General features: G+C 32.3%; 3 protein-coding genes across 3 annotated transcripts; all 3 read left to right on the forward strand.

Moving 5' to 3' along the window:
- Window positions 1-721: 721 nt before the first annotated feature.
- Window positions 722-6,464, forward strand: LOC137830973 (putative disease resistance RPP13-like protein 1). Its single transcript, XM_090303715.1, has 3 exons — window positions 722-4,655; window positions 5,650-5,721; window positions 6,203-6,464. The coding sequence occupies exon 1, from the start codon at window positions 913-915 to the stop codon at window positions 4,624-4,626; it is 3,714 nt and encodes a 1,237-aa protein (XP_090159841.1). The 5' UTR covers window positions 722-912; the 3' UTR covers window positions 4,627-4,655; window positions 5,650-5,721; window positions 6,203-6,464.
- A 4,814-nt stretch (window positions 6,465-11,278) lies between these two features.
- On the forward strand, window positions 11,279-11,837 carry LOC137833256 (secreted RxLR effector protein 161-like). The gene is made up of 2 exons (XM_090303844.1): window positions 11,279-11,532; window positions 11,663-11,837. The coding sequence occupies exons 1-2, from the start codon at window positions 11,279-11,281 to the stop codon at window positions 11,835-11,837; spliced, it is 429 nt and encodes a 142-aa protein (XP_090159970.1).
- Window positions 11,838-18,181: 6,344 nt separating this feature from the next.
- LOC137830972 (flavonoid 3',5'-hydroxylase 2-like) lies at window positions 18,182-25,090 on the forward strand. Its single transcript, XM_068638421.2, is given in 4 exon segments — window positions 18,182-18,718; window positions 20,533-21,087; window positions 24,253-24,590; window positions 24,592-25,090. Coding segments are annotated over 4 exon segments (1,521 nt in total). The 5' UTR covers window positions 18,182-18,370; the 3' UTR covers window positions 24,872-25,090.
- The last annotated feature ends 41 nt before the right edge of the window (window positions 25,091-25,131 follow it).

Raw genomic sequence — 25,131 nt, forward strand, 5'->3', positions numbered from 1 at the left:
CAAGTCCAAGAATGGGTATCCATCACTTCACTCAAATTCAGCTTTTTCTTACTTTGATTTGTTAAACAAAATTGGATGGTGAAATTTGACTCATCTCATTAAACGGGTTTAATTTAAATATTTAAATTTAGTTTTTTTTAAAAATAAAAACTACTCTTAGATTTGAGCTATTTAACTTACTTTTACTTAAATTATTTTTATATTTTATTTTAATACTATTTTTTTTTCTCATTATAATTTTCCATAAAGTTTAACAAAAGAATATATAAAAAAAATTTCGTAAAAATTTTTAATAGAATACATAAATACACTATTCAAAAGTTTTAACGTTGATTTTTTAAAACTCATTGGATTTAATTAAATAATTTAACCTAATAAAACTTAACTTGATCTATATGACTAAATAAACAAATATAAAAATCACTTAACTTATTTACATGTTAATTACAAGCCATTTCGGACATCCAACTTCAACTAAATATATCAAATGCATAGATAAATTTTTTAAATTAAGGTTGCCACATCCATATATATAATCATATAAGCATGATTAAACAAATCAATACCCTGCACGAATAGTGACTCACAAAATCTAAATAAGAAACACTAGTAATGCTTTGATAAGTTGGACTAAACGCGAGATTATTTACAATAGGTGACCATCAGTGCAAATAATGTGTCATAAATTCTTTGGATTAAAAAGTCACTGGAACATTTAATTGAAGCAAGCCCAAGAAGACTTGATGAAAGTCAATGGTGAAACTTCTCTGCAGTGAATAATGACTAATGACGCGTTCACAATAGCAAAAGTGAAAGCAATCAAACCATACCTCAATTGGATAGATTTCTCACTTGTATATGATTTAGCAAGAGTTTCAATGTTGTAATTCAATTTGCAAAACAAGAGAAAAAATGGCCCTTGGTATGGTGGGAGAGGCTCTTATCTCTGCTTGTATGGAGATCTTGATAGAAAGAATAGCTTCTCGAGAGTTTCGAGATTTCTTCTCCAGTACAAAGCTGGATATTTGTTTGTTGGATGAGTTGAAGATAAAGCTATTGGCAGTTAATGCTGTGCTCAATGATGCTGAGGAGAAGCAAATCACTGATCCTGCAGTGAAGAAATGGCTTGATGAGTTGAGAGATGTTGTCTTAGATGCAGAAGATTTGTTGGATGAAATCAATACACATGCTTTGAGACGCACTTCTGAAGGAGGATCTAGAACATTTGCTACCAAGGTAAGATCCTTGCTTTCTTCTAGCTTTAAAAACTTCTATAAGGGTATGAATTCCAAGTTTGAGGCAATATCTAGAAGGCTAGAACATTTTGTTAGGCAAAAAGATATTCTTGGTTTGCAAAGTGTTACTAGGAGAGTCTCTTATAGAACAGTAACAGATTCATTGGTTGAGTCTGTTGTGGTTGCTAGAGAGAATGACAGGGAGAAGCTACTGAGCATGCTTCTATGTGATGATGGTGATGGCATGTCTAATGATATAGAAGTGATCACAGTATTGGGCATGGGGGGTCTGGGAAAAACAACCCTTGTTCAATGGCTTTATAATGATAGTGAAGTGCAGAAACATTTTGATTTTACAGCTTGGGCATGTGTGTCAGATGATTTTGATATTCTCATGGTAACGAAGAAAATTGTTGAATCTCTCACATCGGAAGATTGCCACATTACTAATCTTGATGTTCTTCGTGTTGAATTGAAGAATACCCTAAGAGATAAGAAATTTTTGCTTGTGCTTGATGACCTTTGGAATGAAAAGTATAACGATTGGCATCACCTAATAGCACCTTTTAGAAATGGGAGAAAGGGAAGTAAAATCATTGTAACAACCAGACAACAAAGAGTTGCACAGGTCACACATACATTTCCCACTTATGAGCTGAAACCTCTTAGTGATGAAAATTGCTGGCGCATACTGGCCAGACATGCATTTGGAAGTGAAGGTTACCACAATCATCCAATCCTAGAAGAAATTGGTAAAAAAATTGCAAAAAAATGTAATGGTCTGCCATTGGCAGCTAAAACATTGGGAGGCCTTTTGAGATCAAATGTAGATGTTGGGGAATGGAACAGAATTCTGAACAGCAATTTGTGGGCACATGATGATGTTTTACCAGCTTTGCGTATAAGTTATTTTCATCTTCCAGCACATTTGAAGAGATGTTTTGCTTACTGCTCTATTTTTCCAAAACAACATTTGTTGGACAGGAAGGAAATAGTTTTGTTATGGATGGCTGAAGGCTTTCTTCAACATGTTCATGAAGAGAAAGAAATGGAATCAATAGGTAACGACTGCTTCAATGAGTTATTATCTAGATCCTTGATTCAAAAAGACAATGCTGTTGCAGAGGAAAATTTTCGAATGCATGACCTCATCTATGATTTGGCTAAACTTGTGTCTGGAAGAAGTTCTTACCACTTTGATGGCAGTGAAATCCCAAGAACTGTTCGCCATTTATCATTTCTCAGAGAGATGTTTGATATCTCTGAAAAGTTTGAGGGCTTTTATGAGCTGAAGTGTTTGCGGACCTTTCTACCACGATTGTCATATCCATATGTACACTGTTACTTGACCAAAATGGTATCACATGGTTGGTTGCCAAAACTAAGATGTTTGAGAATACTTTCATTGTCTAAATACACAAATATAACTGAGTTGCCTAATTCGATTGGCAATTTGTTGCACTTGAGGTATCTGGATCTTTCCTACACTTCAATTGAAAGCTTGCCCGATGAAACATTTATGCTTTACAATTTGCAAACTTTGATATTATCAAATTGTGAATCTCTTATTCAATTGCCTCAGCAGATAGGAAATCTGATTAACTTACGCCACCTTGACATCAGTGACACTAACTTGCCAGAGATGCCAACACAAATATGCAAATTACAACAACTCCGTACCTTGACAGTTTTTATTGTTGGAAGACAAAACGGACTAAGTATTAGAGATTTATCAAAATTTCCTTACCTTCAGGGCAAGCTTTCCATTATGAACCTGCAAAATGTTGTCAATCTTGTGGACGCTTTTCAGGCAAATTTACAGAAAAAAGAGCAGATTGAGGAGCTTATTCTAGGATGGGACAGTGATGCACAAGAACCGCAGTTTGAAAAAGATGTACTTCACAACTTGCAACCATCAACAAATTTGAAGAAACTCAATATCAAATATTATGGTGGCACTTCCTTTCCAAATTGGATTGGACATTTTTCATTTTCAAAGATCATAGTCCTTACTGTAAGTGATTGCAACAATTGCTTGTCACTTCCACCTTTTGGACAACTACCTTCGCTGAAGGAGCTTGTTATCAAAAGGATGAAAATGGTGAAGAAAGTTGGTCATGAGTTCTACGGTAGCAGTGTAGGCTCACAGTTGCTTCAGCCATTTCAATCACTAGAGAATCTGGAATTTGAAGATATGTCAGAGTGGCAGGAATGGCTACCATTTGAGAGTGAAGGCAGAAACTTTCCCTTTCCATGTCTTAAGACTTTGTACCTGTACAAGTGCCCCAAGCTAAAAGGAACCTTGCCAAGTCATCTACCTTCATTGACAAATGTGATTTTCTCAGAGTGCAACCAGCTGGTGACAAAATTATCTGATGTGCATTGGAATACATCAATTGAAGCAATACATATTAGAGAGGGACAAGAAACCTTGTTGTCTATGCTTGACAACTTCTCTTGTTGCGAACTATTGATTGAAAAGTGTGATAGCTTACAGTGTTTTCCCAGAATGATACTTAGTGCAAATTGTCTTCAAAAGTTGACTCTTTCAAATATCCCATCTTTGATTTCCTTCCCAGCTGATTGTTTGCCCACATTATTGCAATCACTTGACATTTGGCATTGTAGAAATTTAGAGTTCCTATCTCACAATACAAGGCCCAAATTCACATCACTTAAAACACTGAGAATATGGAATAGTTGCAGTTCCCTGACATCTTTTTCATTAGCTTATTTCCCTGTCCTTCAAGAGCTTTATATCCGTTTTATTCCCAACTTGGAAGCAATTACTACTCAAGGGGGAGAAGCAGCTCCCAAATTAGTTGATTTTATTGTCACTGATTGTGAGAAACTTAGATCACTGCCAAATCAAATTGATCTCCCTTCCCTTGAACACTTGGACCTATCTGGCCTTCCCATGCTAGAATCATTGTCTCCAAGGTGTTTGCCTTCTTGTTTAAGATCACTTCATGTTGATGTTGGAATACTATCATCTATATCCAAACAAGAGTTAAGTTTGCTATTCCAACGCCTATATTCTCTGTCACATCTTTTAGTCAAGGGTCTTGGTGATGAAGATCTTGTTAACAGGCTTTTGAAGGAGCAGTCCCTGCCTACTTCTCTAGAATATCTGTTCCTAAATAATTTCAGTGGCTTAAAGTTGTTGGAAGGAAAAGGGCTTCAAAGTCTCACTTCTCTCCAAATGCTTAACATATACAATTGTCCAAGTATTGAGTCCTTACCTGAGGATCAACTTCCATCATCTCTTCAAGTACTAAGTCTTAGGGAGTGCCCTTTACTGGAAGCAAGATATCAAAATCATAATGGGAAATACTGGTCTAAAATTGCTCACATTCCTGCAATCAAGATAAATGAAAAAGTCATAATATGAGTTATTGCATGAATAAGAGTCATCAATAGGTAAATAAATGCTTCAATTATTTTGAAAAAGTACGATGTTAAACTGTTGATGTTACGCCTCTTTTATTTTTATTTCTTTTGCTCCGAGAGAATCAAACTTGCTGACTGCTGACTACATAAATATTTATTGATGAATTGACCTTCTGTTTCAAACTAGTTTGGATTGTTGAATATAGAATGATAATACATTTACTTCAAATTTGTTTTTATTTATTAAATAGACCTTCAGAAATAAGCATTGTAACATGTTTAATTGGATATTTTTAAAATACTGCTAAAGCACCTGATGAGAAGAAAAGTAAGTATTATGAGATGACAAGTGTTGGTTGATAAAAAGGAAAAAGGTATCTCGCAGGAACTCTTATCCTTATAGAGTAGATTGCATAAATCCATTGCTAAAAGGATGGCTAAATGACAGGACTCGTGCAGAAAGATTATGGTATAGAGTAGTCTGACACAGACTAAGAAAATGGTATTAATTAGGTTTTAAGTTTAGGGTTTACACTGACTTAAAATCTCCAACATACCCCTGTCATGTGGAGACATATGAATCTCGAACATGCAGTTAGATATAAGTGAGGTCTAACAATGGCACGATAGTAAATGTCACAAACTTTGTTCATACCATAATAAGATGGGAGTTTTAAGTTTAACTCATTCTCATAAAACTAGTTTAGTAAGATAAGGATTGTTCCATAATTATATACTATAAATTAGTTTTATATGTAGTGAACATGGGATTTCTATGTTGTTTTTTCCCCTAATTATAGATAATACTATTATATATAATCTATGTTTTATCTTCTTTTTTTCCCTAATTATAGGCACCGTCAAAAGTGTTGTTAATACACTCAGGATATGTGATTAGATGAAATGGATTGTTGTGTTGTGTCTCAATAATCTACTTTTTTTTTATTATGGATTACTGTGTACTTGTCAAACTTTAAAAGATTGTTTAGAAATGACATTGTTTTTGTTTTCATAATGAGTACAGTTGGTAGCTGAGCCGAGAAAGTGGCGACACATTTCTTCATATTTGCTTGCTGTGATGGTGACATTTTATACCGTAATTCGCTTCTCTAGTGCCTATTTCAATCTTCTTATCACATATATTAACTTAGGAAGTTTGTTTTGGCATGAAGTATTTGTAAAACTAGAATGTTATTATTTTGTTCATACCATAATAAGATGGGAGTTTTAAGTTTAACTCATTCTCATAAAACTAGTTTAGTAAGATAAGGATTGTTCCATAATTATATACTATAAATTAGTTTTATATGTAGTGAACATGGGATTTCTATGTTGTTTTTTCCCCTAATTATAGATAATACTATTATATATAATCTATGTTTTATCTTCTTTTTTTCCCTAATTATAGGCACCGTCAAAAGTGTTGTTAATACACTCAGGATATGTGATTAGATGAAATGGATTGATGTGTTGTGTCTCAATAATCTACTTTTTTTATTATGGATTACTGTGTACTTGTCAAACTTTAAAAGATTGTTTAGAAATGACATTTGTTTTTGTTTTCATAATGAGTACAGTTGGTAGCTGAGCCGAGAAAGTGGCGACACATTTCTTCATATTTGCTTGCTGTGATGGTGACATTTTATACCGTAATTCGCTTCTCTGTGCCTATTTCAATCTTCTTATCACATATATTAACTTAGGAAGTTTGTTTTGGCATGAAGTATTTGTAAAACTAGAATGTTATTATGATGATTTTGTAGTATCATCAAACCAAACCATTATATGCATATGAGAAACTAGATTTTGTATTAGACTTCTTGTTTATACTAGTGTTTTGTTATACCGTGTTGATTTGTATAGTTGGTTATTAATTCGGATTTTATTAGTTTTAAATTATTTACTGTTAGTATTTAATTAGTGGTCAGTTTACAAGGTTGTTAGTATTTCTATTTTATAGCTTCCAATAATTGTAATTTTATTATATATATTATTGAAGTAAATCAAGATGGATGTATCAGTTCACTAGTTTTGCAATTTCGTGCAATTACGTTCAATCAGTTTCTACAACTTTTTGTTTTCTGTTATTTCCTTCAATTAGTTTCTACAATTGGTATCAGAGTTAGTCTGTTATCATGAACTCTACCCAATTATCAGTCCTTATCCTTGATGGAAAAAATTACAATCATTGGTGTGTGCAGATGAAAGTTTTGTTTGATTATCATGAGTTATGCGATGTCATTGAGAGTAGAGTGTTTGCATTAGCTGATAATGCAACTGAGGCGCAACGAGTAGCGCATCGTGATCAGAAGAAGAAGGTCAAAAGGCTTTGTATCTCATTCATCAAGGGATGAATGACGAGACATTTGAGCAGATAGAAGGAGCAACAACTGCAAGTGAGGCTTGAACCATTTTGTCAACCAATTATAAAGGTGATGATGACAAGATCAAGAGGGTGCGTCTTCAAACCCTAAGACGCCAATATGAACTGTTGCAGATGGAAACCACAGAGACTGTTGATGTCTATATAAATAAAGTTCTTACCTTGACAAATCATATGAAGACCAATGGTGAAACACATTCGGGGCAGGCAAAGGTGGAGAAGATTTTGAGATCTTTAACTCCCAGATTTGAACATGTTGTCGCAATTGAAGAGGCCAATGACATTTCAACAATGACAGTAAGGTTATTGTACGGTTCCCTACGAGCGCATGAGCAGCGGATGAATGACAATAAGATTGAAAAACCAATTGAACAGGCTTTACAAGCACAAGCCTCAATTGGTAGCTCCTATCATAAACACGGTAGTTCACGAGGCAGAGGACAGGGACGTGGTGGTAGCTATTCCAACAAAGGTCGTGGTGGCCAGAATCATGGAGGCGCTGAGCAAAACAACACTGGTTCCAATCACAATCCAAGTTCAAATAAATCTTGGCGCGGAGGACGTGGTCGTGGAGGACAAAGAGGCATGTAGAATAAATAAAATGTAGAGTGTTATAACGACCATAAACACGACCATTATGCAAATGAGTGTAGATCAAAAGGTGCCAATTGTGCTCAAGGAAATAGTAATCATGAATAAAACGAAGAGGATCATGCAGTACTAATGACACTCACATCAAATGAAACTTCAAACAATCAGACTTGGTATTTGGATACAGGTTGCACGAATCATATGTGTGGTCAGAAGGAGCTATTTGTAGATTTGGATGACTCATTTCGCACAAAAGTGAAATTCGATGATGGCAAGTTTGTTTCGGTGATTGGAAAATGGCGAATTCTTATCACATTGAAGAATGATGATCACAGGTACATCTATGATGTTTTCTATGTACCTGATATGAAAAGTAATCTGTTGAGTATGGGACAGCTGGTCGAAATTGGTTACATGATGCACATATGCACATAGTTGAAAATCAAATCTCAATTTTTGATAAAAATGTAATTTGATTCTTAAAACTTTTTTATCAAAAAAATGCATGTTTCCAATAGATTTTCATATGGGTAATTTCAAGTGCTTGAATGCAATAGTGAATAATGAACCGTGGTTATGACATTTTTACGCTTTGGGCACTTAAATTTTCAGAGTTTGGAAAATCTCTCCAAACAAAATTTAGTGAATGGTTTACCCCATATTCATCACCTTGATCAATTGTGTGAGGCTTGCATTTTGGAAAGAATCACATGATACCATTTGTTAAGGAGCTTTGGCGTGCGAAATTTCCTTTGAAGCTTGTTCATACAGATGTTTGTGGCCCGATGAACATATCATAAATTGGAGGTAATAAGTATTTTTTAACCTTTATTAATGATTTTTCAAGGAAAACCTAGATTTATCTATTGAAAAGAAAGGATGAGGTATTCCACTGCTTTAAAATATTTAAAGCATTTGTTGAAAGACAGAGTGACAGACTAATTAAGATGGTGCGTAGTGATGGAGGGGGTGAATACAAGTCTAATGAGTTCAAGAGGCACTGTGAAGAACTTGGGTTGCAGCATAACATAACATGTCCCTACACACCTCAACACAACGGAGTTGCCGAGAGAAAGAATAGAACAATCATGGACATGGCGAGGAGCATGCTTAAAGCGAAAGGTATGCCAAATTATTTTTGGGCTGAGGCCGTAACATGTGCGGTATATTTGATAAACAGATCACCCACTCGGAGTGTTCCTAACACAACTTCGATTGAGGCATGGAGTGGATTCAAACCCAAGGTGCAGCACTTGAAGGTATTTGGGTCAATTACTTATGCTCATGTCCCCAAGGAAACAATATTGAAGTTGGATGATATGGTAGTGAAGACCATTTTCATTGGATATAAGCATGGGGGATACAAACTGTACAATCCAATGACAAAGAAGGTGATTGTCAGTCGTGATGTTACATTTGTCGAAGATGAGTAATGGCAATGGAATGCAGCAGTTGAAATGGATTCGAAAAAATGATATATTTATGTTTTGAACGATGATGTGGAAGATGAAGTCACTATTGAAGCACCTGCAGTTCAACCTGAAGTTGTAATTCAATTTGAAGTTGTAGCTCCAATTGCAACTATGATGGAGCGACCAAGAAGGCAGCAACGACAACATGTACATCTTCAAGATTACGAAGTAAATCTTGATGATAAAGTTGATGACAATGGAAAATTGGTTCACTTTGCTTTTCTTGCAGATTCAGAACCCATGAGATTTGCAGATGCCATCCAACACCCCAAATGGCAAGAGGCTATGAATGAAGAATTGATGGGGATTGAGAAAAATAATACATGGCAACTCACTGATCTTCCAAAAGGACACAAAGCAATTGATGTGAAGTGGGTGTACAAGATTAAAGTGAAAGCAAATAGTGAGATTGATAGATACAAGGCAAGGTTGGTGGCAAAGGGATTCGTGCAAAGAGAAGGCTATGATTATGAAGAAATACTTTCTCCTGTAGCCCAAATGGAAACAATGAGATTAATCGTTGCTTTAGCTGCACAAAGGCAATGGAAAATTCACCAAATGGACGTCAAGTCTGCATTTCTAAATGACCCACTTGATGAAAAGGTTTATGTAAAGTAGCCGTCGTGATATGATTCCAATAACATGATAGAGATATTTCAAAGACATGTTATGGATTCAACTTGAGTTGGAATATGATTAGGCACTTTCTAAGAATTGGATCAATGTTCTTAACATTCAAGAACTCTCAAAAACTCAAGAAACCAAGCCAAACTCACTTAGAAACCCATAATATGGCATATGAACCGATTAAAGCAAGAGAAAACACAATTGCACCGATTAAAACACAAAGAAACTCAACCTAAACCACAAGAACAGCAAGATAACAGAAACTACCAAACAAAAACACAAACAAAGCAATTTCTACCGATTAAAATGACTAGAAACATCAAATACATGTTTTAGAGTTTGTTTGCGAATGGAAATGGATGAATAAGATGGAAAGAAGAAGGGAACTTATGTGGTTGGAGTCCTTGGAGAGGAGCACGCCACTTGAAGGATGCAAAGCTTCAAGATGAGTGTAGATGCCGCCACTTGAGGTTCCAAGAGTGCACTCAAGATAAAACTAGAATAGGAGAAGACACAAGTCTCTCAATCACTCACCAATTTGGGAGAATTTCTGTACTCAAAATATCAAATCTGTATTTGAAGGACTCAAGCCCTCCTTTTATAGGAGAAGGACCGGTCAAGAGTTTACAAGAAGCTTACAAAGGAAGCTATCCAAGGTTGCCTTGCAACTCTTCCACTTCTAGCGCCTAAAGTGGAGAATGAAGGGATACCTTTCTAGACTATTCCTAAAGCTAATATCAAAGATGCTTTACACAAGAGGTATCTTTAGGTTTCCCTCTTAGCACCTACCTAAACACTATTCTATATTATTTACAAATTTATACAAAAGAAACTATAAAGAGAGATATTAATTGAAGTCCATTCTTGAAAGCTTGTAGTCTTCTTTTGGCTTTAGGCTTGGTCCTCTCTTTATTTTAATTCTTCTTTAATTTTTTAGAAGACTAGAAGGAATAACTTCAAATGTTTGGGTGAATGACCTCTTCCTCCATTAGTAAAATTCTCTCTTATTTGATCTCTATCACGTCGGGTTTCATACAATTTGGCAAAGAGGAGAAGGTGTACAGACTAACTAAGGCTTTATATGGTCTTAAACAGGCACCAAGAGCTTGGAACAAAAGGATTGATTCATTTCTTCATGCCACTGGATTCAAAAAATGTGCATCAGATCATGGTCTTTATCTAAAGACTAATGATTATGGAGATTTGCTAATTTTATGTCTTTATGTTGATGATGTGATTTTTACAGGAAGTAATCTCAAAATGATTGGTGACTTCAAGCATATCATGATGAAGGAATTTGAGATGACTGATCTCAGTCTTATGTCCTACTTTTTGGGCATTGAAGTCATCCAAGGAGACAATGGAATCTTCATTCATCAGAGAAAATTTGTTGCTGAGTTTTTAAAGAAGTTTAAGATGGAGGATTCAAACTCAGCTAAGACTCCAATTGAAACTGGAAGAAGGAAGGTGATGGGCGAACTGTAAATGCAACATACTTTAAGCAGATTGTTGGGAGCCTTAGATATCTCATGTGTACTAGACTCGACATATGTTATGTTGTGGGATTGGTTAGTCGATACATGGAGTCACCTCGACAAGTTCATTTACAAGTTGTACAGATAATTATGTGCTACATCAAAGGTATTACAGCTTTTGGTCTATTTTACTCTTCATCTAAGAAGATTGAGATCGTCAGATACTCAGACAGTGATTGGGGTGGAGATTCAGACGAGAGGAAGAGCACAAGTGGTCATTGTTTTATAATCGAAAAGACTGTTTGCTTGTGGTCATCAAAGAAACAGTCAATTGTTGCATTATCTACTTGTGAAGCTGAGTATGTAGCAGCAGCAGCAAGTGCTTGTCAATCAGTTTGGCTCAGCAATATCATAACTCAAATTGGTTTTAATCTAGATGTTCCAATCAAGATTTATGTTGACAATGTCTCTACAATTAATCTTGCAAAGAATCCGATTTTTCATCAAAGAAGTAAACATTGATATTCGATATCACTTCCTGCGAGACCAAGTTGGGAAGAACATGATCGAATTGGAATACTCCATATCAGAATATCAGATTGCAGATATTCTCACTAAGCCATTGAAGATCGATGCTTTCATCAAGTTAAGAGATTTGACATGAAGGTTGTTCCAAATCAAAATTAAGGGAGGATGTTAGTTATTAATTCAAATTTTATTAGTCTTAAATTATTTATCGTTAGTATGCATTAGTGGTCAGTTTACAGGGTTGTTAGTATTCCTATTTTATAACTTCCAATAATTGTAATTTTATTATATATATTATTGAAGTAAATCAAATGGATGTATTAGTTCAGCAGTTTTGAAATTTCGTGCAATTACGTTCAAGTTCAATCAGTTTTTATAACTTTTAGCCTTCTGTTATTTCATTCACTTAGTTTCTCCATGTATTACTACAATTCTGAATCAATTTTGAAGTGTATTTTTTTTACTAGTATTATAGTTTTATAGTCTAGTAGGATGAACTTTTCCTTAAGCTCGTTCCTGAAGAGAAAAATAAGAAGAAAAAAAATTGAAGGTAGATTCTCCACAAGTTAAAATTAGCTTACATTCAAACTAATTTCTATAATTATTTTTATATAGTTTTTTTTTAACTTGTATACAAATTAATTTTAACTTATGAAACGTGTTTTTTGACAAGTTTAAATTTGGAGTTAAATTTTTATGAGAAACTACAAAATAAAGCTTTTACAAAACTAGCTTATATATAAACTAACTTTTTAGGTCATGAAAATACTTATTTTAATTTTTCTTCTTTTTTACATGGATTCATAAATAAGTTAATCTAAACAAGAGTGTAAGTAATAGTTTGATGCTCAATTTATTATTGCTTTTATTTTATGTTCTACTTTTTCTAATTCTATTTCTAATGTAAGCTTGCTTGGATGACTTACTAAAATCTCTACTATTTATTTATTATGCAAATGCTAATGTCCTATGCTTCTCTCCAAGTTTTGGTAAAGTAGAAAATGACCCACATACATAATGGTAGTTAAACATAATTGTATTTTTTGCTCAAAAAAGTATGAGAGATTTGCTCTAATGGTGGAAAAGTGTTCATATTAGAACGTCTTTGAGATAAACTTTGTTTGAAGTTAAGATCTCTAGTGTATTGGTATTTAAGTCAAGATATGGATCATAATGAATAATGAAGATTGAACAAAATACTAAAATGAAAGTCTATTTCGGAATGTTGTTATCACATGTTGTGTGTAAGTGAATAAAACAATGAGTGAAAAGTAAATATGAGTAATGAGAGTGAATTGAAGTTAATCTCCCTATTGTGGGTATGCTATTATATAAGCTTATGTACCTTATTTTTTAGTCACTTACACGATATCTTTTATCATATTATGTCATATATGTTGAAGCTATGGTTTATATATTTGATGAATCAAATCATTCTCTTGAACATTTTGAAGATTGACAATGATCATGACTATAAATATTTCAGGAACATTTTGAAGATTGGCAATGATCATGACTATAAGTATTTCAGGTTGTATTGTGTTGATTAGAAAATGAATGTAAGTTTTCTTTTTAACGATTTGATCCTGCATTGCAATCAAAAAGTTTTTCCAAACATCATGAAATATCTAGGTTTAAAATTTGACAACAAAATTCAAATAACTTGTTCATAACAATTTTTCCAATCCAGTGCACTTGTGAACAAAGTTTCAGGAAAGGAAACCTATTGATACGACCCAAATCCACAGGAAGACGACCAAGGATGCCAACTATGAAGGGTCATCTCAACAATTAGGAGGTGGAGACATAAGAATAGGCCCATAAGAAGTCAATTAGGGTAGAAAGGAAAACCTAGATTCTAGAATGTATAGGATGGTGCGATTTTGACCAAAGTCAAGACCGCACCACTCTTCCATTTCCCATTCTACCCTCTTTTCTTCTTTTCCAAGGCTCCTAAATCTATAAATAGGGAGGCCTACCTCATGTATTGACAAGTTGAAATTAGAGTAAAGTTACTATACACAAATTGTGTTAGAGTGTGAGAGCATTGTCTCCCTAAATCTTTGTCTTATCTTGTGAGAAATTGAGAGCTCTCAAGTGGCGGCATTCACACTTATCTTGGAGCAAATCACCAATCCAAGTGGCGTGTTTCATCTTCTCAAATTCATCTCCTAAGTTTCCTTTCACTCATCTTTTTCCATTCCATTTCCATTCCAATTTCAATTCCAAAATATGTATTGTTCTTCTTTTTGCTTCCTTGTTTTCAATTTGGTCCATATTCTTGCTCACCTTGTGTTTGCTTAAATTCTACACCTTATTTTGGCATTCATATTCACATATTAATTGTGTTTTCCTTTTGGCCTTATGGAAATGAACTTTCACATCTACTTAACACTTGTTAAGTTAATGTCCAGTGAGAAATTTCCTAAATCTAAGTAAAGTGTCACCAAACAAATAAACAATCCTAAAATCAACTCACATCATCTATAGAGATCAATGAAAATTGAACAAGACTTCAAGACATGATATGATTTGATGTATTAGGAAACCAGATATGAACTAAAGCAAGTCAGAGACACAAGTCACACAAACTGAAAAACGTACTAAAGCTTATACAAAAATAAATCACATAACCAATTAATCAAACACCTAGCAGATTTCATTGAGGCATTTTATCAAACACGTGGTAAAGTCAAGCCAAAAACACGAATTCATGACAAATTTGGACATTAACCTTATCTAAACTGATTTCACCAATTGAAATTGCAAGAAAACTCAAAAAAAATTGAAAAACAACCAGCGCATGCAAAGGAAGCCTAGATCGTGACTGCTTTGGATGGTTCAAGGAATTTCAATGAATTTGAACCGTTTAATTTGTTTGAAACTTGATTTTAATTGGTCAAAATGAATTAAAAGACATCAAACACAAAAGAACAACACAAAACAAAAGAATTAAATGGTAAAAAAGTTGAATAACAAGCTAAAACTTAGTTGGACTGTAGGCTTTGCTCATGATACCACTTGGTGAAGCTACCCAAACCCTAGCTTGCATTGCAAGTTAGGGTTATGGCTTGGGCTTTATCACCCAAGCTTCCTTAAATTCTAGCTTGCATAGCAAGTTAGGGTTTCTAGAAGCTCTCCATGCACTTTCTTATCTCCTAGGGTTAGGGTTTATTCCTACTCTCTATTTGACTCGTAAATACAAGGTCAGAAAATGAAAACCTTATTTACAGTTTTATACAAAGAATTCATAATGGAAAAATGTATTCTTTTGTGTCTATGCTTTGAGCCTGAGATGCTTTGTTTGGATGAATCTTCATCACTTGATGCCCCAATCATCCTACTCCTATAAAAAATAACCTTTATTCTATTAATGTTTTTTTTTCCAGAATGGGTGATCCATAAAAACTCCGAATTATAGAATCTAGAAGGTATTTTCGAATTGAAAATATCTTCTGAATTCTATAATTCATAATGGGTTTCTTTAAAAAATTACATTTTGAATTATAGAATCCAGAAGGTATATCCAAATTATAGAATCTTGAAAGTATTTATGAATTCAAGAATACCTTTTGGATTTGGAAATACCTACTAGATTCTATAATCCATAATGTACTCTTTTAAAGAAAAAAATATATTTTGGATTGTATGATCTGGAAGTAAATTATACAATACGGGAGGTGTAAATAGAAAAAGTTACACTTCCAAATTGTAGAATTAAGAATGTATATTTTTAAGGACAAAATGATCTTTTGTCTGACATATGGGGTACTAAGAGAAATTATGGAGGTGCGGAAAGAAACAGTCTTAACAAACCAACTCTATTAACATTCTTCTTAGGCAATTTCTTTCAGCACCCCTACATTTTTCTTCCTGCACCCCCACAAGGTTGCGCAAAGACAAAAGTGTCCCTATATAAATTGTATATTTTTATTTTTTTTGTATTCCGGATTATGAAATCCGGCAAATTTTCGGATTGGCGCATCCGGTAATCTCCCAGATTGATGCTTCCGGTAATACATGAATGATAGTGTTAATCCAAAATAAAAAATGCAAAACATCCATAATTGAAAAAACCATTCTGGATCCACCAATCCATAATTCAAAATATGTATTCTAGATTCAGAAATCCGTAATTGAAAAAAATCATTCCGGATCCACCAATCTGTAATAGAAATTAGACTTCCTGATTCAGCAATTCGAAAATCAATAATTTATGCAAACTTTGCTTCTGGAACACCCCCTCATCTGGAATGCAACATGATTCACTTCCGGATTGATGAATCCGTAGCACACTCCCAGATCCCGAAATTGTGGGGGTCAGTTTCGAAATTTACAAAATTGTGGGGGTGCAGGAAGAAACTGCCTTCTTCTTAATGAAGATTGGGCCCAACATAATTGTACTAGCTTCCACTTATAAAACATTTTATTTAGTCCTCACAACATTAACACAAATCCAACTTTTAGAATTGATATTTTTTCTCATTTTAGGCGACTATTAAACCACTCTAACTTCAAATTTTCTCATAGTGAAAAGAGCTCACAAATGAAAAAAAAAAAAAAGACAATACCTTACAAACTTATTTTGTATTTGTGTTTATTATTAAAAACTTACCTTACAAACTTCAATTATCAAACTTACCGTACATTTGAAATTTGTTTCTGAACATATTTTTATTTCTTAAAAGCATGCGACTTGAGTAGAGAAATTCATAATCATAACGCAAGTACTTTGAAGGAAAAAAGAGAATGAGAAAATATTTTTAATTATCTTATTTTTTATGTTTTAAAAGACTTGCTTTAGAAATAACTTTCTAAATATGATTAAGCATATTTGAAAGTCTGTTCTTGACGCATTTCTATTTCTTAAAAGTATCCCAATAAATGATTAAGAATGATATATAAACTACCATAACCCACATTACTTGAAAAGAGTATTTGAAGAAAATAGAAAAAGAAGAGAAAGGGAAAAATGTATCTATTTTTTTATTTTGCTTATTAATTAAAACTTCACAAATTTCAATTATCAAATTAACCATATATTTAAAATTTGTGTATGAACACATTTTTCTTAAAATTGCCAAGTATTTTTTATTTTTTTTTAAAACACTTGCTTTTACAAAATACTGTGTAAATATGATTAAGCATATTTGAAAGTTCGTTGCAGAACACAATTCTACTTCTTAAAAGCATGTACCAAATAGTAGAGGAATGATTGATAATCATAAGTCAAAGTACAGTTTGAAGGGGAAAGATAGAATGAGAAAATATCTTGAAGTATTTTTAAAGAACTTTATTTACAAACAATTATCAGAATCTGGTTGGAAAATAATCGTAAAATAATTTGCAATATTTTTAGAAACATATTTTAAAGTAAAGTAAGAAGCAGAATCAAAATTTTCTGACACTGATGAGATTTAGGGCTCTCGAAATTTTAGATTTTCACAAAAAGAATGGTAGGTAGCTGCAATCTCTCTTCGAAGTTAGGTTGAAGATGGAAGGTTTGGTTGCACACATGTGAGTTCATAACCTACTCTCTTAGATTGAGTCACTCACTTTCCATATTCACAAACATCTATCCTCAATCTTATTATTAATTCATGCACTACTCACCAAATTATTCAGAAATTATTTATCTTAGTCTTATTAAATTCTCAGTGTCTGGGAAACTGTGTTCTCAGACAATCCAAAACTATACTCATATCTTTTCTATAACTTATCATTATTTTATTGAGGTCCCCCGAGGAGAGAAATTGTTCTTGCATATATGTAATATTCTTAGAAACTTTTTAATAATTATAAAAAAATAAACCAAAGTATAAAACAAGATAAATTATGTGAAATAAGAATAGGAATGGGATGTTCTGAATAACTTTCATATATATTAATATATCTCTTTTAAAATGGTTTTAATAATAAACAACAATACACGTCTATCTCTCTCATGTGCTTCCGAACATATTCAATTTTATTAATTAACTTATTGTTATATATATTACTGAAAATTATTGTTTTTGGTGTTCTAAAATTCACCTTTAAGGTACATAGATATATAATGATTTTCATATATCAAGATTAAACTCTTAATTTAATAACGAATTTATTTAATCAATACTTTCTGCCACATAAACTTAGATGAGATATAGGTGTTTAGTTAACATAAAATGTGTGTAAAAAACTATGCATATTTATTTACCAAGAAAACTAGTAAAATTTTAATTTAACTTGAGTTTTTCTTACAAGAAAAATCTAAACTACTAAATTGATTCACAGAACTCTGTTTTTTTTTCAGATTCACCATTCTCTAAATACCAAATAAACTAAAAGTCATCTAATTTTATTAATTACCTTCTTTTCTGTATTTAAATAAATCTATTTGAAGTTTCACAAATATAGAAGAAAGAAAAAGACTTGGCTAAAAACAATTAAAATCACATGTCTTGTTGTATTACTTATTTTTCTAATTTGTGTTTCATACGTGTGTGGGGGGAGGGTGCACCAGCATGGATAAATGGAACCAACTCTTATCATTATTTGGAAAATGTTGGTGGCAACGTGCCTTGCCAAACTCCACACATCATCATGTTATGTATATATCTCTCTCCCAGGCATCAAATTCACCACACTTAATTCATAGCCAATTAGTGTTAGATTTTACTCTTCACCACCATGGACACCTTGTTCCTTGTGAAGGAAATTGCAGCGTCAATTTTGATCTTCTTGGTGACCCTTTTGTCCATTCGCACAGTCTTGAAACGCCGTGGTCGGAAGCTGCCGCCGGGGCCAAGAGGGTGGCCTGTGGTGGGTGCACTTCCTATGATGGGAAGCATGCCCCATGTGACATTGGCAAATATGGCAAAGAAATATGGATCCGTGATGTACCTGAAAATGGGTACTAACAACATGGTTGTGGCTTCTACTCCTGCTGCTGCTCGTGCCTTCCTCAAAACCCTTGATCAAAACTTCTCAAATCGACCTCCAAATGCAGGTGCAACACACTTGGCTTATGATGCACAGGTACAGAGATATAAACACCACCTTCTTCAATTTTCTTTTATGTATCAACAATGATACCTTTGATATTTGATAAAAATAATTAAAAGAAAGATAAAAAAAAAAGTAAGGTAGGTGAGTATATGCTTCTATGCTTTTTTGTTCCTTTTTCATATCTGACATATCTGGAATTTGTTCTGCTCTTGGATTCTCAGATTTAAAAGTGATTTTTCTGCTCTTCTAAACCGTGAAAACAGTTCAATTTTGCTTTCTAATTATAAGCAAGTTGTTTTTTTAATTAGTAAACTAGTTATTTTTTAATTGGGAAATTAATAAAAGTAAATTTGACCCATATCAATTATCCAAATCTATAAAACAACTATTTAAGCTTAGTTATGTATTTAGAGGTAGATTTTTTTTTTGTATAAAATAATATTTTGTGGATTTAAAAAAAATAACTTAATTCAATGATATTTCTTTACTTGAAGGTAATTTAATCCTTATACAATACCAAAATTATACTATTCTGACCTAATATGTTCTCATAGATACAAACATAATTTTTTAATTAAAAAGTATATATAATCATGTACACACTTGGATTAAGTTTGTTAGTTAGTCCACTTAATAATGGTTAGCATTTAATCATACGTACAATATCCTATTAAAAGTTATTTAAGAGTAAACTATAATGATAATTTATAAGATTTCTTTTAAAATCATATTTATATCTCTTGCTTTTTTTTTACTATTATAGTAATCTCTCATACTACCAAGGTGTGCAAGTATAATGTTTTTTAAACTTAGAAAAAAAAACGTGCAATGTAAAAATCGGTGACGATGTAATAGTTTAAAAAACGAATGTTTGTTTAAAGTTTAAAGAAGTTGGGATTTGGACGTAATTTGAGAAAAGGTGAAGAGATGTAAATGGAAGTTACTCTTGTAGTAGATAAGTTAAATTGTTTTAAATATAAGGTTATGAGTTCTCCTATTTTTATTTTACAAAGTACATTTTTAAACCATGATTCATTAAAAAAATCAGTTAATTTTCAAAATAATTACAAATTGTTTGATAACTTTGATACACTTAAATATGTATGAACAAACCTTTCTCTAAAAAATTTTAAATGAATTTTTTAAAAAGTTAAAATTTATATAATATAACTTATTTTAAATATTTACATTTTATTATATATATATATATAAATTAATTAATTTTAACTTAAAAAAATATTTTACTTTTCATCTTTATATTTTTAAAAAATCATAAAAGAATTACCCAAACATCCTTTTTAAAATAGTTTAAGAAATGAATTTCAATGATACACAGGTTTTTTCTCCTTGCAATTAGTTTTTTTATTAGGATGAATTTGTTACGTCTTATATATTAATTAAGTTAAATATTATTTTATAAAAAAAATACTAATATCTAAAATAGTTTATATTCTTAACATAAATCTATAAAATAGTTTTTAAATTTATATCCAACATTAACAAATGATTTAAATTATTAATTATCTTAAATTCTAAATTAGTCTTTCATTATAAATTAGTGATTAATTTAAAATTTAAAATAATTAATAGTTAATTAGATATCAATTTATAAACTATTTTATAAATTTTATTAATAATAAAAAATACTTTAAATATTTGAATCTATAAAATAGTATATAAATTAATTACTTTTTATCTTTAAATTAATTTAATAACTTTCTCAAAGTTATGTGTTTTGGGGTTAAAATAAAGAAGAATGGAAAATGAGAAGTAGAAAAAGTTAGAATTTGATTAAGAGAGTTATAAAGTAAAAGTTGGTAGTTTGGATTGATGGTTGTGGACAGGATATGGTGTTTGCTGATTACGGATCAAGGTGGAAGCTGCTGAGGAAACTGAGCAACCTGCACATGCTGGGAGGAAAGGCTGTGGAAGAGTGGAGCAAGGTTCGAGATGAAGAGATGGTTCAGATGATTGGTACGCTGTACGAAAGCAGCAAGAAGGGTGAAGCTGTGGTGGTGCCTGAAATCTTGACCTACTCCATGGCCAACATGATAGGGAAGGTTATACTGAGTCGTCGAGTGTTTGAGACGAAGGGTTCGGAGTCAAACGAGTTCAAGGACATGGTGGTGGAGCTCATGACTGTTGCAGGCTACTTCAACATCGGTGATTTCATACCCTTCTTGGCCAAATTGGACTTGCAAGGGATTGAGCGTGGGATGAAGCAGTTGCACAAGAAGTTTGATAGGTTGTTGACGAAGATGATTCAAGAGCATGTTGCTTCCAAGCACAAGAGGAACGATAAACCTGATTTCTTGGACATGGTCATGGCTCATTATGGCGAACAACAAGACGCTCATCAAGACAAACTATCACTTATCAACATCAAAGCTCTGCTTTTGGTACGCATCACTCTAACATCTCTCTCTTATCACCTTCCACCACTTGTGTAAAACACAACTACTGTGTGTGGGATATAGGTTACATAAATGTCCCAGTTTATTAAGTTTATTCTTTATTTATTAAAAAAAACTATACACTATGATGGCCACAAGTTATAAGTGAGTAAGAATACTAAAACAAGTGTGCTAGGGACATGCTTTTAAACATCTTAGTTATATGTCTACATCTTAGTTTTAAATATATTATTATTTTAATATTATTTTATATTATTTAATTATAAATTTACTTTTTATTATATATATATATATATATACTTTTAAATTTTTTACATAAAAAATTGTATGCAATTATGAGAGTTCTCGAACTATTTCTTTATGAGTAATTAATGCATCAGAAATTTTTGTCTCTGTGACGTATAATTTGTAGGTGAGAGAACTGATTGCAACGTCACCTTTTAAAGAGAGATATACGTATACTTTGCATTTTGAATGAAAAGTAACAGATACAAAATTATAAATTTTCTTCATTAGAATACATAAAAGTATAGTCTTATTATTATTATTATTATTTATTTTTTATGAAAAATTTTAAATCATGTCAATGTAATTTATACCAATACTTCCCTCATCATCATCGAAGTGTCTTGGAAAGAAAAAATCATTTACAAAAGTTGAGTCTAAATTTAAGTGAACAAAATTTCAGTATTCCTTAAATATAATAAACATGTGATATCAACAAACTTTCAGTGGTCGAAACAATTAATGTTAATATGTTTTATATAATTTACCTAATTCTTTGACTAGCGTAGGAAGAAAAGTTGAAAACAACATAGTTAAGTATTAAAGGACAAGTAAGGGTTGTACATGTCGTACGTGAATTAAAATTACCCACGTCGAGTGTTTTCTGAGTACTAAATTCACATGATAGCCTTTAAATGCTCACTGTACGTTAAATGCTCACTATACAATAAATATGTCTAAAAAATATAAATTGTTAAATTCAATTTATAATTATCTAAATTTATATTAATTTTAAGTTTATTTAAATAAATTTATCTCAAATCTAAATTCATATCCAATCTATATTTAGATTAGATATTAGACCGGATATATTTTTAAATTATTTAAAATAGATTTTAAGTTGAGTTAACTCAGACTCAAGTCGAACTAAGTTAGTCCAAACTTAGGTCTAGTCGAGTCGACTTGAACCTATGTCGAGTTAAATCAATTCAATCCAAGTCGAACAAAAAAGACACAGAAACAGGTCCAACAAATCGACCAAGACCCATATCGAATCAAATTGATCCGACCGAGATTGAACTGATTTGACCCATGTATAGTCAAACCTAGTCAACCTTAATCCATATCAAACAAAGATCGATCTGAACTTATGCAAACTGATTCGACTGAGATCCAATATGAGTTGATTCTATATACCGTATGCTTACTATACATACGGTTCTTACCATCACTTTTGTTTATTTTTATTAATTTTTCTCACCTCTCCCCTTAAGAAAAGAATTAAAAATGAAAACCTTTATCTCTTCCAAAATTCTGTCCCTGGCTACCAAAACAGAGTGGAACCTCGTCTTAAAATAAGAAATTGGACTCTCCGCAAATTAAATTGAAGAATTCTTCATACCTCTATGTGCATTTTCATATATATTTTTTTAATTTCAATCCTATTACTATTCACTCCAAGAAAATCATGAAATATTCATAGAAACTAATTTTAGAAAGAAAGAATAATTAGTTGTTATAGTGACTAAATTAGAAACAATTTTAGAGACTAAATAAATTTTTGGTTTCTAAATTAGTTTCTATTATTGTTAGATGGTTTCTAAATTGATATCTAATTAACAACCAAAGTTTTTGCTACCAAATTTATAAACTAAATAATTGGTAGTTAAAACCTTGGTAGTTAATTAGATATCAATTTAAAAATTATTTAACAATAATAAAAACTAATTTAGAAACCAAAAATTTATTTAGTCCTAAAATGGTCTCTAATTTAGTCACTATAGCAACTAATTATTTTGATATCTAAAAATTGATTTCTATTTAATGATTTTCTTGTAGTGATTATTATAAGTATATATTAGTGTTTTTGTTTTGGTTGAAAGTAATGATGGTTTGTTCCTCAGTTTTAAGTAGTCTTGGTTGTTTGTAGTTGTTTGTGATAGTAGTAGATAATTGATGGTTGTTGATGATAAATATTGATGGTTTGAAATAAATTTTATGGTGTTTTTACTGTTTGATTTCTGTTCGCTTATTTTTTTTCTCTTTTCTTTTATATATATCAAATTGTTCTATCAATAATAATTCTTATTGTAATACAAATTTCATATTGTATAATTCAAAATACATTTTAAAATTACATTGTATAATTAAGAAGTTATTACTTCATCCAAAAATACCTTCTAAATTATACTTACAAAAAATTACAAAACATAAAAAAAATACTCAAATACTCTCTGAAAAGAATGTAGTTGTATGAGTGTTGGGATTGGACAAGAGATAAAAGGATGCGTGGATGTGAGGTTCTGTAAAAATTAGTGTATTTAAAATTTTGAAAAAGGATAAAAATGAGTATTCACGTTTAATGTGAAAGTGTAGGAGGAAGCTTGAGAATTGAAGACAAAAACCTTTTAAGGTACGGAGGTGGGTGAGGAATTTGCCAACTAAGTTTTAGTGGACAGTCCTCTTGAAGACCAAAATGCATACCACAAACTTGTCCTTCAAAAAAGATTGAAAACAATTCCAGAATTAGACTTCCAAATTTGGCTTTCTAAGAGCCAAATTTTGATTGGGATATGCAATAAAGGAACATGAAAATGCAGGTGGAAATTTCACTTCCCACAACTAAATTCTCACTGTAAACATTAAAAAGTGTCAGTCTGAAAAATAAACTCAGTGGAAACAATGTCCAAAAAGATGCTACTGCGGGTAAAATTTCACTCATTTGGTAAAATGGTGTTCCAAGATTCTAGGAAAATATCTATGTTTATAATAAATAAGTTGGATCATATTTTTTTATTAGATTTTACATGCCCAATTTATTTTGATTAAATTGAGTGGATTGAGTAATATTATCTAAAATTTAGTATTAAAAAGAGAGATTTATGAAATAATAAAGTAAAGAATGTGGATGTTTGTGTGGAACAGAACCTATTCACAGCAGGAACTGACACATCTTCAAGCATCATAGAGTGGTCCTTGGCAGAGATGCTGAAGAATCCAAACATCATGAAGAAGGCTCAGGAGGAAATGGACCAAGTGATAGGAAGGGAGCGTCGCCTTAAAGAATCCGACATTCCAAACCTTCCCTACTTCCAAGCCATATGCAAAGAGACCTACAGAAAGCACCCTTCAACCCCTCTCAACCTCCCTCGAATCTCCAACCAACCATGCCAAGTTAACGGCTTTTACATCCCCAAGAACACTCGTTTGAGCGTCAACATCTGGGCCATAGGAAGAGACCCTCAAGTGTGGGAGAGGCCCTTGGAGGTTCTTGAGTGGGAAGAACAAAAGGATCGAACCACGTGGGAATGACTTCGAGCTCATACCCTTTGGTGCTGGCCGAAGGATCTGCGCAGGGACCAGAATGGGGATTGTGTTAGTGCACTACATTTTGGGCACATTGCTGCATTCCTTTGATTGGAAACTGCCACATGAAGTGGGGGACTTGAACATGGAAGAGACCTTTGGCCTTGCCTTGCAGAAAAAGGTTCCTCTTGCTGCTTTCGTTACTCCTAGGTTGAACCCTATTGCTTACATTCCTTAGATTATAGATATATAACATATATATATAGCTACTCAATAAGTGTTTCTGTTGTTGCACAATCGTTGTTGTTGCTTCTCATGTTGTGTGTTTTTAATCTTTTGTGGTTTCTGATTTTTATTCCATGTATAAATGTGTAATTCAGTATATCTTGTTTTGGGTTAATTATGATTTATGTAATTCATGGTGGACTTTAGTCTTTTTAATTAACTTTATTCGTTTAGTGTTACTTTTTATACTTAACATTTTAATCAATAAAACTA

This window comes from Phaseolus vulgaris, chromosome 6, assembly GCF_051622355.1.
Source record: "Phaseolus vulgaris cultivar YP4 chromosome 6, ASM5162235v1, whole genome shotgun sequence".
In the NCBI taxonomy this organism is placed as follows: domain Eukaryota; kingdom Viridiplantae; phylum Streptophyta; class Magnoliopsida; order Fabales; family Fabaceae; genus Phaseolus; species Phaseolus vulgaris.

Bases quoted from the DNA above. Each gene is read 5' to 3' on its own strand.
- LOC137830973 (XM_090303715.1), top strand. From the start codon at position 913: ATGGCCCTTGGTATGGTGGGAGAGGCTCTTATCTCTGCTTGTATGGAG.
- LOC137833256 (XM_090303844.1), top strand. From the start codon at position 11,279: ATGGAGTCACCTCGACAAGTTCATTTACAAGTTGTACAGATAATTATG. The intron at 11,533-11,662 runs GTATGTAGCAGC...AATCTTGCAAAG, and splicing joins TTATCTACTTGTGAAGCTGA to AATCCGATTTTTCATCAAAG.